At 43.6% G+C, this 15,683-nt stretch overlaps 1 protein-coding gene across 2 annotated transcripts in view; it reads left to right on the top strand.

Moving 5' to 3' along the window:
* The window catches only part of HMGA2 (high mobility group AT-hook 2), a 114,989-nt gene extending 100,498 nt beyond the window's left edge, over window positions 1-14,491 (top strand). For both annotated transcript variants that reach the window (XM_084499744.1, XM_084499743.1), the window contains one exon: window positions 11,309-14,491. In XM_084499744.1, the coding sequence (XP_084355870.1) occupies window positions 11,309-11,356 (48 nt within the window). In that variant the 3' untranslated portion in view covers window positions 11,357-14,491. The remainder of the gene's footprint in view (window positions 1-11,308) is intronic.
* Window positions 14,492-15,683: the final 1,192 nt, after the last annotated feature.

Genomic DNA, 15,683 nt, shown 5'->3' with positions numbered 1-15,683 from the left:
GAATAAGGAGTATTTCACAGCTACTCTGTCAGTCACTACGGGGCATTTGTGGAATTCAGTGAATTTAGTTCCTTGAAATCAGTGCTGCCATGCTACCCTGGGTGGACATCTGGCCTCCCTGGGCAAGCCCGTCAGCTTGTGACACCTGTGCCAAACATTAAGGCTGGGACGGACAAGCTGGACCTATGAGCACACCTCCTCCCATGGAAACTCACAGAGGAAATCTCAGGCAAAGAATTTGTGCAAGTCACAATAAAATCACAAAAGACACTCTAAAACCACTTATGGACAGAGTAAAATTTGGGAACCATCACAGCCTCTTAGTAGACTATGCAGTGAGACGTGCTCTTAAGTACTTAAATGTTGAAGGCTACAGGAATATGTAGGTGTTTTTCAGACATCAGCACATTGCCAAATAGTGCATAAAGGACCCACCTCCGCCTTTGGGCAGTCCAATATTTATAAGTGTCTCAAGTGCCTCCTTATAGGACCTAAATAAATAAATGTGCTTTTCTCACAGAGGCTGGAAATAAGCCATTCAAAATGACTGCCTAACTGTTGGGCATTGTAGCACTCACACCACCATAGCAAACTATCTCATGGATCCTGTTTCATTAGGATCGTTCAATGCCACAAATGTTAAATTCTTTATGAAGTCTGCTCCACCAGATGTTGAGCATCACCCTGATGAAGTTCTTCTGCTGATCTTGCTGTAAGGCATTTCTGGAAATTCCAGAATGTTTTCAAAAAATGTTGGCCAAAATCTCTCTTTAGGAATGACTGTTGCATGTATTAAAAAGGGATATGATATTGCCAATGTACTTTGTGCATTACCTCTGATCTGTTGATGTAGTCATGTTGTTAAGGGCTGATCTCTGATCTCAGGTTTGGAGAGCTATTTGCCACACAACAACCATGGGAAAAGAGAAGGAGAGAAAAAAAAAATAATAATAAAAAAAGAATCACCCACATTCTGCCCGAATTCAGATCTCAGATTTCCCACATCCTGGTATTTAATTTCTCACAGAGTTACCAATGGTTGATCTCACGGCAGGATTAGTGGGAAGAAAAATGAGAGCTCCATTGAAACCAGACTTGAGTCTGGAAAGATGGGACATGTGAGCTCTAGGACCAGGGAGATATCAGATTCAGGGTAGTGAATGGCTTCCCCCCAACCCTTTCCCTGATAATCACGCTTATTTTCAGGCAAAATCTGGAAACTGAAATCAGAATAGCAGAGAGACAGTTACAATATGTTAGGCGGCTCGCCCATCACTTTAATAGCCTCCTGAGAACTGTGTTATATGGTGGGGTATTAACTGTAATTTATATTAGTATTTTTTATGTTTAGGAAGAGGAGAATAGATTAACATTGAGGTATAAATTGCAGTAAATCTGTCTCACTCCTAAAAGAAAATGTGTTTTGAACACACATTTCCAGCAGGAACCTTTTCTGATTTGATTATAGAATATAGATGTGTTCAATTGGAAAAGAAACTCCCATAAAAGGCTCTATAATCAAAAGGAAATAATCACTATCTATTAAGTTGGACAGGCCCACTCCATTTAAATCAAACTATCTTGCTTAGAGAAAGAAAAAGCTTCACCCTGTGGTAACCCGAGTCACAGCACAGATGGAACTTGAAAAGTTGGGTTCCTGCTCCATGCTGAAGAGGGCCGTACTTTATTGCCCTTCACACCAGATTGTGTGGAGATATTCAAGAAGTTGAAAAATCTTTAAACGCATCGCACTAAATCCTTTAGGAGTTGAACATATTAAGATGACAAGAAGAGTATGTCATTAGACCATAACTACCCTTTTTGGATTACCTGGTATTTGTAGATTTATTGGCAAGATGGCTTAAATTAGGGATATATTTTTAGCCTGCAGCATTACATAATAAAATAGCAGCAGAATTCTTTGCAGTAAAAAGGAGAAGGGATGGGGGGGAGTTTATTAAAACCAACAGAAAGCTCTCTGATTTTGCACTCCTTGCCTGCACAAAGAGGTGCTCCATGGTTACACAATCAGTAAAGTTTGCAAGAAAAGCATTCCCATTACCCCATTTTGCTCAGGAGTCGTCGCCGTGCCTTTCGCTGCAGACCTGCTGTTTAGTCTGAAACCGAAAATTAAACCCAGAACTTCAGCTCTCAAAGTTAAATACTCTGCTTTACTGCCAGCACACAGCCTCACCAGTGTCTGTGTGGTAAGATCTATGATTAAACTCTTCAGACATTTTTAAAAGCATTTTACAAGTCTGTTAAGCTTTAGTGTTTTTTCTTTTCTTTTTTTTTTTTAAGAAAAAAAAAAAATCATTTAGCTGAATTATACCGCAAAGTCTCACATGAACTCTGCTGAACCAAATGAGAGGGCCCAGCCTCGCTATCTATCTTTCTGAAATATGTTTCTCATTTGGGGGGCTTTTCGGAGCACAGCTTGGGGAAGGTAGAGCCGCCTATGTTGAACTCCTTCCTTCACAATCGGAAAAGACGTGCAGGGAAGACCAGGGGAGCTTCAGAAAGCGCGGTGGCCACCGTGGCCTCCTCCAGCACAGCTCCTTGCAGGCCCCGCTCCCCACGGGCCCCGGCACGGGGCGGGTTACGGGTTACGGGTTATGTGCATGGCCGCGAGCTGCTCGTTCGGGAGCCTTCGGGCCCGGTGCTCGTAAAAATGTCACCGGCGCACTTCCCCTTTGAAAGGCCCTTTTATCTTACCCTCCCACAGCCCCTCTCCAGTGGGCAGGCAGGCTTGACCGGGAAGCTGCTGCCTGGCCTTCCCGCATAGCTGGGCCCTAATGAGGTGTGTGCGGCTCTTGGCTGCAGGTTTTCAATCTCTTTCTTATTACTTCAAAGCTGCTGCTCCAAGGCTCAGACAAGTTTGATCACTTGGCAAAATCTCTCAGCTGGGACTCAAAAGGAAGACGTTTTATTTTATTATTTATCATTACGGATAGATAGCTGGTCCCAAACCGCAGTTGCCAGTGGCTCTGTAAATGGAGCCGTAATGCTTTTTTAAGTGATAAAGGATTGGAGGTGAATAACTTCTGGCAGTTGCTTCCTGTCTGTAACAAGCAGTCATTTTGAGGGGAAAAAAAAAATAGAATAGAAAAAAAATAGAAATAGAATAGAAAAAAAAATAGAAATCTAACAGGCCTTACTTTATTCTCCTTTTCATGTTGTAAAATAAGAGTGGGGAGCAAAAAGTAAGCAATGTGGGTTTGACCCTCATTTCAAAGCCTGTCCTGGTGTCCGTCTCCCTACGTCTTCTCCATGCCAGGAGCCAAACCTTCACTGTAGTTCTTCCTCTATCACCAAACACAAAATATACACGGTTATCAATGCTATATACACAGTTATCAATGCTGCCAAAGGAAGGCAGGGTTATTCAGGTTTGCCTACATGGGCTCCATTATCCTTCTGAGCTTTTCAATATCCACTGTCAGCAAAAGAAGACCTTATGCAGTGGCCCACAGGGTTTTATTGGATTCTAAAAGCCTAAGGATTTTTTTTTTCTCTTTCATGTAATTGTTGACATACGTATTAGTAATTAGAGGGTATTATTATAGCCTCTTCTTGCCTTATGCTCCAGTCTGGCTTTTTGGCTCTGGAGCGTGGTGTCCTGTGTGAATGCAGTGCAGTTTACCACTCCTCCAGTTTACAGCCTCCACAAGAGGTTTGTAAGAGCAGCTTCTCAAGAGTTGGGGTTGGTCCAGCTCAGTTGTATATGTTTCTAACGGCATCGCTGCCTTCTTTCTGTAATATTTTATTTCCTTCCCACCGGAACTGTTTACATCTTGTGGGGCTGAAGCTCTCCAAGACAAAATATGTCTCTGTCAGTGTTAGAACAGCACCCATGACTGCTTCAAGCACCATTTTTGCCTGAGGTCTCTGCTTTGCAGGCTTTAAATGGTGCTTCCTGCAAAATTCTTCTGACCAGTACTGAGATTTTGCTGGAGATTTTCACTCTCCTTTTAATCACATGGGGAACAGATTTTTTCAAAGTGTTTTGACCTGCGTAGGTCAAAAAGGCATTTGCTGTACTCAGATGCCAAAACGCGTTTAAGAAATCTGGCCTGACGTAATTTAGACAGCTGAGTCTCAATTTCAAAAGGCTTCAACAGTGCCGGCTTTAGCACTGAGCGACCTGCTGCCTTGCAGAAACCTCACTGCTGAGTTAACATCAGGGCTGCTGTAAAATCCATGGCAAAGCTGGGCACCTGAAACGGGTGTTCATTTATGCCCATCTGTAGAAGATATTGAGAGGCAGAGCCTAAAGTAGGTATTTTTCAGGGTATCTAAACGCAGCCTAGTGTAATTCCTGTCTCTGGAAGTTCTCAGTGTGAGCCCTCCTGGATTACAAATTCTGTGTCAGATAAACCCTTTCTCTCAAGGTAACCAGAGAGAGTCATTGTCACTCCATTATATCAAACAGTTCTCCTAGTGGCAGATAAGCTAGGAGATAGAGAAATATTTTTGTATTCCCCTTAATCTAAAGGAAAGAAGGCTGTTACAACATAGAGAAGAATGTCCTGTCCTGAAGGGATGCTCCTAAGCGCTGTCCTGGTCCCCTTCTGTTACCCAAACCTGTGACTTAAGGACCAAAACTTGGCCAAATCTTGAAAGACACTTCTACCAGCAGAGGAAAGTTATCTGTAGGAGCGGTTTGTGGGTGCGCAAGGATGGTAGCTCTCTCTGACCTCTGCCACTGCTGCTGGTCTGGAATATGTTGTTGGTAGTGATTCTCAGCTTGACAGCATCTGAGTCCCAGGGCAGCCCCAGCAACTTCATTCCAGCTACCCCAGCTAGAGTACACTTCCTCCAGCAGCTGGGGATGTGGATTATCCAGTAATCCCCATGAGCAGCCTTCTTGCTAGTAAAGCAGGATTGTTCCAGCAGTGAAGGGAGAGGACACCTTCCATTTACTTAGTAAGTCTGTGCATTTGAAAAGCCACAGGCTGATCACCTGCAGAACAGCATCAGTATTTTGCTTTGTTTTCTCTGCTGCATTTCCATCCCTCACAATATTTGGTGATTTATGTAAAAGTGGAGTGACTTCAACAGACAAAAGATACATCCTCCATATACAGCAGCTGGGTGGGTAGGCATCTTCATAGGAGGTAGAAAACCCAGCTTGAAGTATCTGGTTCAAATCAGAGAGCATGGGGATTTCAAAACAAGCCTGCATGTGAGTTTCCAAACCAGTACTATTGCATACATGCACAATCACAGAGGAGCATTATTCTTGCTCTCTGATGTGCATTGCCTTCCTGACTGTGAGGCAACCTTTCAGGACATCTCCAAGTCGAAATGAGCTTTAAGATGCTTGCCAGCTCTTAGACTGCTCCCAAGAGTGTTAGGCAGCTCTGCATATGCCCACCAGTTTGCAGACAGGCATTAGGAAGGTTAAGCAGCAGCTCACTAAGCCTACTTGTTAGTATTCCAACGTTGGATTCCCACTGTGGTTGTCTGCAGCCTTTTGAAGGCCAACAGGTGACAAGGTGGACCATCAGAGGCTAAGTCCCCAGTGACTTAGGTGTTGAAAGCAAAAATGTTTTTTTCCAGCCCTTAAATGTCATCCCCGAACTGCCCCATCAGCTGTCACCTCTCCATTTGTCTCTCTCTTTATCTTTAATGTCATCAAAATACCAAGAGTTTTGCTTCCTTGGCGGGACCTGCCTGCTTGCTATCCTCAGAGCTGTCCCATGCTGTAGTCAATGTCTGTGTTGTGTCAAATGCAGAACCAGTGTGTCAGAGTTTTCAACTGTGTTTTTAACCACCAGGCTAGAGAAGCTGATCTCTCCCTTGCATGATAGCAGTGACAGTACACAGAAATTGCTTGCTTGCTGGCTGGTTGACTCATATGTGGTGATGGTGGTCTCTTCTGCCCTAATAAATCCTTTTATTGTGATGTGTGCAGTAAATACCTGTAACGATTTGAGTTCTGGATCCAGATTATTGAATTTAGCTTTGCTTTACTGCTGAGTGACTGCTGTCATGGGCTCAGCAGGGCTGCGTGGTGACTGATGGCCTCTCGGAGCAGGAGCTCCAGCTCTTGCCAGCACGCTTTGCGGAGGGCGAAGCAGCTTGAAGCAAAAGATCCCACCCTAAGCTTCACACAAAGCAAACTGACTCTGAGTGCCTGTTAGTGCTGTGGGAATTTCTAAAGGAGTTTGTTGGCCATGGAGCAGTCAGGATGACACTGTGTCTTGGCTGGGCACAGCCCGGGCCTCTGCAACTGCAATAGGAGGCACTGGCTTCGGGGACTCCTCTGAAAATATTAGCTTGCATGCCAGGGGATTTCAGACAAGTTAGCAGACAATGGTCCACAGTCTGCAAGTTGCTCTTGTCAGCAGTTCTTTTTGACATATCTATTCAAGCATACCCTCTCGGGCTTAGAAAGCAGCCAGCAAAATCTGTGCCAATAGCAAATACTTTGTTATAAAATAAAAGCTCCAACAAATTCAGAGGCTCCATATGTACCATTACTGTGATCCTCCAGTTCATCTCACAAAATTGGTTCTAGTTTTTTAAATCTACCATTCAGAGATTCATGAGCAGAAGGTGAAAAAAAAATGAATTGCCAACTGAATTGCCAGTGAGTTTCTGGAGGCAGACGATCAACCTTGAAGTAGCTGTAAAGGAGTTACGTCCCAGGGAATTAGAAGAGAATAAACATCTTTATAAAAATGCAAAACAGTTGCTCTTCTGCAGGTGGGGGGATGCTGTTGTCAAACAGGAACAATTGTCTCATCATCAGCTTTTGCTGTGACCACCTTCAGGGGGTCCACTAAAAAAGAGAGGCACAAGGATGTGCAATGCCTGAGCTAAGCCTGCCTGTTCTTGAGGGCACCAGGATGCTGCTCACTGCTTGTGTTGCCAGTAAAATAACACAATCCAGCCAAACGTGGATCACCAAATGGAGGCCTCAGCTCAGAGGTAGATCCGCTGTGTCACCTGCACAGGATGACATGGGAAGGAAGTCCCTTGGGAACAAGAGATAACTGACATGGAAAGGCTCTGTGGTTTACATATGGATGGTGCCGCCACTGAGCTTTATGAATGAGGTGTATGTGCTCCTAGTTATCACTTCACATATCCCTGCTATTTACCCATTTGCTTCTTTTTTCCCAGTGGAGAGCCTTTGAAGGCAGAAACACAGCATCATGGCTCTGGAGAGGGTTAATGTGTCCAGTTCTCTCAACACTGCTGTCCTGTGCCTTTTTATGTGTCCTGGAGTCCAGCAGTCTTCTGGTTTGGCTGCTGGGTGCCAAACAAGATACACAGGACATCTAAAATGGTGTCAGGTTCCCATCTTCAGGCATCTGGGTCCTTCCTCTCCTGCTTGGACCCTACATCAGGGATAGGTGAGGGTGCATCATGGGCAGGTCCCAGTCCAGTGAGCGCATCTTCCAGCCATGTGCCAATGGTGCCCCTCAAGAAAAGACCTTATAAACATTTGTGCACATACGAGTTTTGAAGAAAGACTTCCCAGTGCTCTTTTTTAGAGGGAGAGGCAGCAGCTCCCCATCACTCCCTGCTTGGTAGGGTAGTTGTAGCAATTCATGGGGCTGGATTGCAGTCTGTCCTACAATATCATGCTGTGACCTGCAGCAGCTCAAGGTAAACGTGCCAGGGGCAGGACGTGCCAAGTAAAACTGCCTCTGCAGTGTGCTGTGTCAGTCAGCTGCAGCGAATATGTGTATGTGGGGCACACGGGTGCGTGGGGAGCTCACCCCAAACTGGCCACTCTTAGAGGCTGGGAGTTACACATCAGAGTGTTTAGCCATCCCATTGTGCTTGTCCCGTTCCCCTTAAGCTCTGGCCATGGCTTCCCTGCTAGCCGAACCCCATCTGGTCAGTTTGAAGCATTCTCAGGTTTCCCTTCGCAGCCTGCTACCCCAGCCCCTCGCCAGCTTGCTGCAGCAGAAAGCAACCAGGGGAGTAGCTGTTCAAGGCAAAACTGGGTCGAGGAACGTTTACGCTCAATTAACACATGTCACCATTCTGTCTCCACAACTGCAGTGAACGCACCTAAAAAGTGAGAACAACCTGAATTAAGGCTGCCTGTAATGTGAAACCTCTGCTGCCTGCCCCAGCGCTTCCTGGGGTGGTGTTTCTGAATTTATGCTCTGCATGGCTATCATGCTGTGACTGAGTGACTTGGATTTCTAACGTCTGCTCTAATGACTGTGCTTTGCTCCTCAGTTTTTGCCCTTCTCTTCAGCTTGATCGGAAGCACATCTGGAGTTAGAAAGTATTTCACTCCAGCCCAAGTTCCTCCTTTGACTATGATACATGGCAATGCCACCAACATTGGGGCTGCGAGGACTTGTGAGTCCCCAGAGGGTGCCCCGTAACGGTGGAGCATCCTTCCCTTGAGATGCTTGAAGCCCTGATGTCCCACGCAGAGCATGCCAGGGGGTCCCTGGCTGCACTGCCCCAGTGCAGAGCTGGTCTGCGACTTGTAAGGGGTACAAAGAGTTTCCAAAGCACCTTCCCCCCTCTGTCTTTTGGGGAGAGGTGGGTGTGGGTGCTGCACACGCAAAGGCTGGGCTGAGGATCACAGCTGCACAACCTTCTGATATTTGTAAACTTTTTTTTTTTTTTTTTTTTAACCAGTGCAAAAAATCCGGCTCTGTTCTTGTCACACATCTGCATTTTCTCTTTCAGAACCTCAACTCACTCCTTCCTTTGGGTCCTTCCATGCATATATGTCTGATTTGTATTATCCCTTTGTTTGAATTGTAAGCACTTCAGAGCAGCAATCATGTCTCCATCTGTGTCTTGACAAGGGACTTACATGATAGGTTGGCTTAAAACCACCCGTCTGTAACTGAGCTATCTTAGGCTTTTGCAAGGAATGAACTTAATGAAGAAAAGTTTTCTTTTTGCTGCACAACAATCTGATCTCTTTGCCAGCTTTTTTTTTTTTTTCATGAGAAAAGTCTTTCCCAAGACTGATGTGAATTTGAAAGGCAGAGCTGCCAGTCTCAAGTATTATTGATAATCAGTTTATTATTTAAATATTGTGGTGGTTTTAGCTTGCTTTTTGGTTTCTCATACTTCCAGTTACTACAAGTGCACATTTGCAGATACGTATCCTTTATTAAATTAATATGTATGTATATATAGATAGATGAAGGCTGAGCTTCTCACTCATTTTCTTGGTCACAGCAGCAGAGGCTACAAGGAAAAAATGCTGTGAGATTCACAGTAAAAATCACTGGAGTGGGCAACTCTCTAACTAAAAATAGTTCTCTGGCTGGGCTCAGAAATATGTCCTTCTACACACTTTCCTGTCCCCTGTCCATGTAACACTGTGTAGTCCATGTTCTTGAAAAGTGAGTCAATCAGGTGGCAGTGCTATCCTGACAAGCCAGGTGTAAATCAAAGTGAGCTGCCCAAATGTGTGCTGTGGTCTTTTGGGACAACCAGGGGTGTCCCAGGTTTGGGGCTGTAAGGAGTTAGGCATGTGATCATCATCAAATGCCATTAACCAAATGTTATAACATGTCATAATGTTATGTTAAGAGCATGGAACCCACAGTTGTATTTTTTAACTGAAATACTTGGAGGCAAAGTTGTTGTTTTGGATGGTCATCCTCACCTCTGAATTTCCAAGACACAAACCAACATATTTTGCTCCATCTCCGCACACATAGTCCAAATTAGCTCTTAATTAGGTGCATGTAGATACCATTTTTCTTCTCGTCTGAGATGTAACAGACACAGTCCCATTCTGTGAGGAAGATAAGCGGGGAAAAGGCACTACATGATAACAGGATTAGACGGAGTGTGAGCACCCGTCCCCCAGTGCTGCGAGGGACGGAGCAAAATTCACTTAATGGCTTTGTGAGTCAGGGATCGTTTTCACAGCAGCACTCCAAATACAACCATGCTACGAGTGGAAATGACTTGTTGTGAGGAAGAAACTGTTTATCTGCATGATAGATTGGTGTCTTCTGGAATTTAAATATTAATTGAAAAGTCAAGGTCAGAGGGCAGCTGACACTTGACTTTGCTCTCTTTCCTCTGTCCACGGCTTTGATCATGCTACATCTTTCTTTGTGCCTGGTGCTCGAGAGAATATCCCGGGGTCATGGCCCGCTTCCTAGTCAAGAGGTATAAACCTCCTGGCTTAACCGGCTGGGGCCTGGCTTTAGCGGGGGGCAGGGGTCTGAAGGCAAAGGGGGGAGCGTTTGCTTCATGCTTTTCACATTTCCCACATAACCCAAAGCAGACTAAACAAAACCAGTGTGAAATCTCATGGCTTGATGCCGCTATGGTTATATTTTTTAAGCTGTCATCCATTCATTTATACTTATGTTTATTCCCTGGATTTACAGCTTTTTTTTCACTCTTTTCTTGTGGGGGGGCTGAAGCCTTTTGAAAGGGGATTGCAGTGAGCAGTGGCCTATGATTAAAGCTGTGTGTTTTTTCTTGATGCCGCTCTTCTGCAGCAGTGTCACACATGGTAGCATTTAGGAGCCCTTCACAGCTGAGGTGTTTCAAACACTAATGAATGGAAGTTTGGCCATATAATGCAGACAAGCTTGAAGGCATGCTCTGCTGAATGGTGTACTGTAGTGGCCTGGGAAAGGAAGAGAGTTATAAATTGTGTCAGTTAGCCACCCAGACAAAATGAAGCCATGTGGAAAATCAAATCTATTAAAGTATGAAGACTGTTATAAGCTGTTTTAAGCTGGTCATTCTTAAAAGGTCTCAGTTGGCTGAGGGGGTAAATTCCTATTCTTCCTAGATCTTTTTCACGTGCTGGCTTAGGTGATGATGTGCAGGATTTGATAAAAAACAACCTTTCACTCGCAGCCCCTTTTATCAGAAATGTTTATTGCCCCCGGTTTAGTGCCTGTGTCCTGAAAGGCCCAGCGCATTGGTTAAATAAGCAGCGTAAGAGCGCTGCGTTCAGTCAGGCCTGCTGAAGGCAAACGTGAGGGCAGCACCAGGGCAGAGCTGAGGGGGAGGAGAAGGCTTTCCAGAGCACCCACTTGGCATTGGATACCCTCTCAAAATGCTTTCCAGTTTCTGGAAAGGCCCGTGACAGAACATGACAGGGCTTTCTTTTTCTTGGCACCCCCTGGGGTAGGAGGAGAGCCCAGCAAACCACGGCGGTGTGATTGGGATCGGGGGACCTTCTTATCCTTCCCAAGGTGGCTTCTTGAGATGTCATAGGAGCTGTAAAGAGCGTTTTGTTAGCTCAGGATGCAACTGTCAGCTGTGTGAGAGAAGGAGGTGACAGCCTAAGACCCATGCTCACCATGTATTTATTTTTCCTTTTTATATGTTCTAGGAAGAGACTGAAGAAACGTCCTCACAAGAATCTGCAGAGGAAGACTAGGAGACCGCACCATGCAATTTCTACCTCATCAGCAGTTGGGTCTTTTGAAGGGAGAAGACACTGCCTTGACCACTTATTTTCTATTGCCATGGTCTTTCCACTTTTGCCTGGGGGGAAAAAAAATCGCATAACCTTAAAAAGGATTTGACTAATCATCTTCTTTGTCCCTTCACAGTCCCAGGTTTAGTGAAAAACTGCTGTAACACAATGGGGACACAGATTAACGATGCAACTTTTAATTACTGTTTTCTTTTTTCTTAACCTACTAATAGTTTGTTTGAGCTGCTAAGTAAGGGTGACTGGGTCAAGAAGAGCTCCAGATCAGGTTTAAGTCATTCACTGCACTGCATATAAACAAGAAACTTGTAACATATTAATTATAATGGGCATTGAAATAGGAAAGGCTTGGTGTGTAACACTAGGCCTTGCAACACTTCCAGCAACCCACTCCCTACTTAGTGTACTCCCTGTTTTAGAACACCAAAGATAAGGGATAGATACTACTTTTTTTTTTTTTTTTTTTTTTGTAACCTTCTTGTAGACTTGTACTTGATTTTTTTTTTTTAAGACTTACTGTTATTTCAGGAAAAAAATGAAAGCTGATCTCTCACTTCATTCAGCTGGTAATCAGAAGAAAGAAAGCAACACGAAAAAGGTACTTTCATTTTGCAAAAGGGAAGAAAGACAAAGATACGTTGTATAGTTACAGATACAAACATATCAGCAGAAGTAGTAATAAACAAAACGAACAGCCCTCACCTTCTGGACAATAGGAAGTCCGACAGAGTCGGCTTTCTGTAGAGCCAGGCGTTTTCTGTGGAAACAGAAATGACTGGCACCAAACACTTAAGCCATTAATGACTAAGTCTTTATCAAGAAAAGTGTTTTAAAACGTATAGAAAGGTACCTCGAAATTAATACTGAATTTGTCTGAACAAAATAATCCAGATGTTTTAGTAGTTTCAACTAATTCCACTCACCCCATACCAGGTTTCAAACAAAACGAATCTCTTCTCATTACTCATCAGTCATGATGTAAGAACCAACACCATGTACCTCAGCTAAGCTTGTGTATTACTTTAAGCAATGTATTTTGACATAGGATGGTTCACTGTGCACCTCTGTGCCGGTGGCGTTTCTCCATCTTTTCATTCAAAGCAGCACTTTTAGCAACAGATGCAATATTACCCCACTATTCAATACTACCTCTGATTTTTACAATTAACTCAACAGACTGATAAATACATGCTGCTATACACATTCAATGCAGGAAATTTTTACTGGGTAGATAATCACGAGTATCTGCATTTTGCCCTTATTTCTACTTCAACACTTAATTGCGGTTAAGGAAGCAATATCTTTATTGTGTTTCAGCATGACTATGTATTTTTCTTTCTCCTTTTTTTTTTTTTTTTAATGTACTTACCCTATTCTCTGCTAGACTTCTGTGTAATGTACTGTTAACTTGAATATATTTTTGTACTGAATTGCTGATAGGTTTGTAAGGATAATTTTCTTCAATGACACTACATGACATAGAAAAAAAATTTAGCTGTAATGTTTAAATATTACTGTCCAAGTTTGTACCTCAAGTGAATTGTTTAAAGAAATGGACTAATTGATTGACAAAGACCTACCTCCAGACTTTAAATGGAATGAACTTGTTACTTTCAGCATTAGTTTTGAGACGTTTGAAACAGTTAGGACTGCAACTAATCCCTAATTCAAAACTATTTTTGTAAAATAACTTGTGGAAAATGAACACGTTTTAAATTACTTTCGTATTAAAAAAAAAAAAAAATGAACAAAAAAAAACCTTCAAAGAAACTTGAAGCTTTGTAGGTGGGAAGCAACAAGCTCAGCTTTTGCATAATGCAATCACGAATATGTGTTTAAAAAAAAAATTAGTAGATTGTAAGAAAATACTTGACAAGTATTTTCATGTATTTTACACAAATGTGATTTTGTAATATGTTTCAGCCAGATTTATTTTAAATGCTTCTTATGTAGAGGTTTTTTATTCTCCTCTCTCTCACTCTTTTTTTTCCCCTTTTTTTTCCTCTTTCTCTCTTCCTATTTCATTTTCTCTCTTTCTGTTTAATTTCCCTTCTTCCTCTCCTAGTCAGTACTTTGTAACATTGTATTAATAACTGGGCCAGGGGTAGGTTCTCAGGAAGGCGTCTGTTGGTATGGCTTTATTAGCAAGCCAAACGCAGTTAAAGGTAACTACTTGCTGGCTTCTTCCAAGAGGCAGTGTCAAGAACTGCGGACCTCCTCAAAAGACTGCAGAGGGTTCATTGTCGGAGATCGCTGAGAAAGAGCTGATCGGAGTGTTAAAATGAGACACGTTGATATTAAGTGAATGGGAAATAATCCCAGCTATGCAGTAGCTCTAGCAGGCCAAATCCAGAGTCACTTGAAGTCAGTAGAAGGAATTCTGCTGACTTCAAAGGGCATCGAATCGAGCCTTAGCAAATCCCTTTTTATTTTTTGCCTTTTTTTGAAACCACAGTATTCAGCGGATGACACAGAAATAATCGCTCTGTGTGTGTCACACTTCAACCTCCGAGAGACTTACCACTCTGATGAACTGAATCTTGTATTTTCTATATATTGTAGTACAATCAAAACACATTACTACCTCTTAGGGCCTACTATACCTCATTTTTTCAGACTGAAAAATTGCATGTGGCCATTGAATCAGTGAGAACATCATAAAATTTTTTATATATATAGTTTATTTTTGTGGGAGATAAATTTTATACGACTGTTCTTTGCTGTCAGTGGTCACTGCTAACTAAGACTGGACATTTAACTCTTCTACCATTTCTGCAAGAGAGGTGTGTTTGCAGGAAAAAGAAAAAAACGCTTCAAGATGTTTAACTACAGTTTACTTTTCCTTTTGAGTGTCTTCTAACTTTTCGCTTTGTTCTTTGTGTAGAGTTGCTGTCTACGATTGTACTTTGAATCGCTTGCTTGTTGAAAATGTTCCTTTAATGGATTATCACAGTCTGTTCAGCACAATAAACATCATAGCCTCTGTGATCCCCATGTTGTTTGATTCTTAGACTTTTGTCACAGTTCCATAAAATGAGTAATAAAGTTTGGTCACAGTGACCAAATTTGTAAAAGCTTTGCATACAAGTAGTCTTCTTTGTCCCAGGACCATAGGCGCGTGTCTGAGAAGAGCATTTGCTGTCAGGGGCCCCCAGGGTGGGCGCTTGGCATGGGACACGTTACAAATGTCCCCTCAAGGAGAAGCACTCACTCCCAGCATGGGGCTCGCCGTGCACGGGGAGCAGAGGTGCCACCAGCCAGATGGAAGCACCACAGCACAGGTGAGGCTGAAGTGGGTTTTGTTGCCCTGCCTTGGACCTGCCGGGGTGGGGGTCTGCCAAGTTTAGGGGCCTTCTCCTCTGGTTAGGCCAGATCACGGTTTGCATCCAAGGCAGTTTACAGAGTTTACGTTATGCAGACATTAGGTTAAAAACAGAGATGGAGGAGTGCAAGCTGCGGTAAATCCCTCCTCCACGGAGGCAGCAGGTGAGCACACACTCACCTTCCTTCCTTGGGACACTTGGGCTCTGTCCTGTGCAGCCTTCTGGCTTCTCCAGCTGCTTTGGGGCCAATGTGAGGAGGTGGCACGAAGCTTGACCTCACCCTTGGGCACGTCCTTAGGCTGAGAGCTGCTGCAGATATGCAGATGAGCCTAAATCCCTAACCCTCTTCTCTGGGGCTCTGGGGAAGTGTTTTATCATCTGAGCTTGCACAAAAAGTGAGCAGTACCAGAGCAGCAGGGCTTCTCAGTGCACCTAGATGCCTGTTTTCCACATCCCTGATAGTTCAGGTGGGAAGGAGACACTTGAGTACTCAGATCAGCTGGGACAGGGACGTGGCTGGGTGTCACCTGGGATGCAACTTAGATGCTCAGGAAACTACGCTAAAACTTAGACCCCAAATTTGTCGTAGGTGGGTTTTGCAGATTTTTTCTGGCTTCCCCACCTCATTTGCTCTTACATGGTCCCATGGCCTCTTACAGCGGGATTTAGAGACTGTGGTGCATGTCCATTCATTCATGTTTGCAACCATGCCCCTGTCACCTAAGGTGGTTGTTCAGGTTTAAATTCCTCAGATATTTAGTTTTACACATTCCTTGTGCTCACTCATTTGCAAACTATCCACCTAATCTGTTTCGGCCTAGTAACCTCTGCTCTCCCAGGGGCTTTATGGCATGTTCCCTTTGGACTTGGTTACTCGTAAAATAGCCAAAATACAATCACAAAATGTGTGTTAAGTAGTAACACACATTCAGTCCTGAGTCAGACGT

Source organism: Aythya ferina, assembly GCF_964211825.1.
Source record: "Aythya ferina genome assembly, chromosome: 1".
NCBI classification, from domain to species: domain Eukaryota; kingdom Metazoa; phylum Chordata; class Aves; order Anseriformes; family Anatidae; genus Aythya; species Aythya ferina.
Note: the sequence above shows the minus strand (reverse complement) of the source record. Positions and strands in the feature narration are given on the sequence as shown.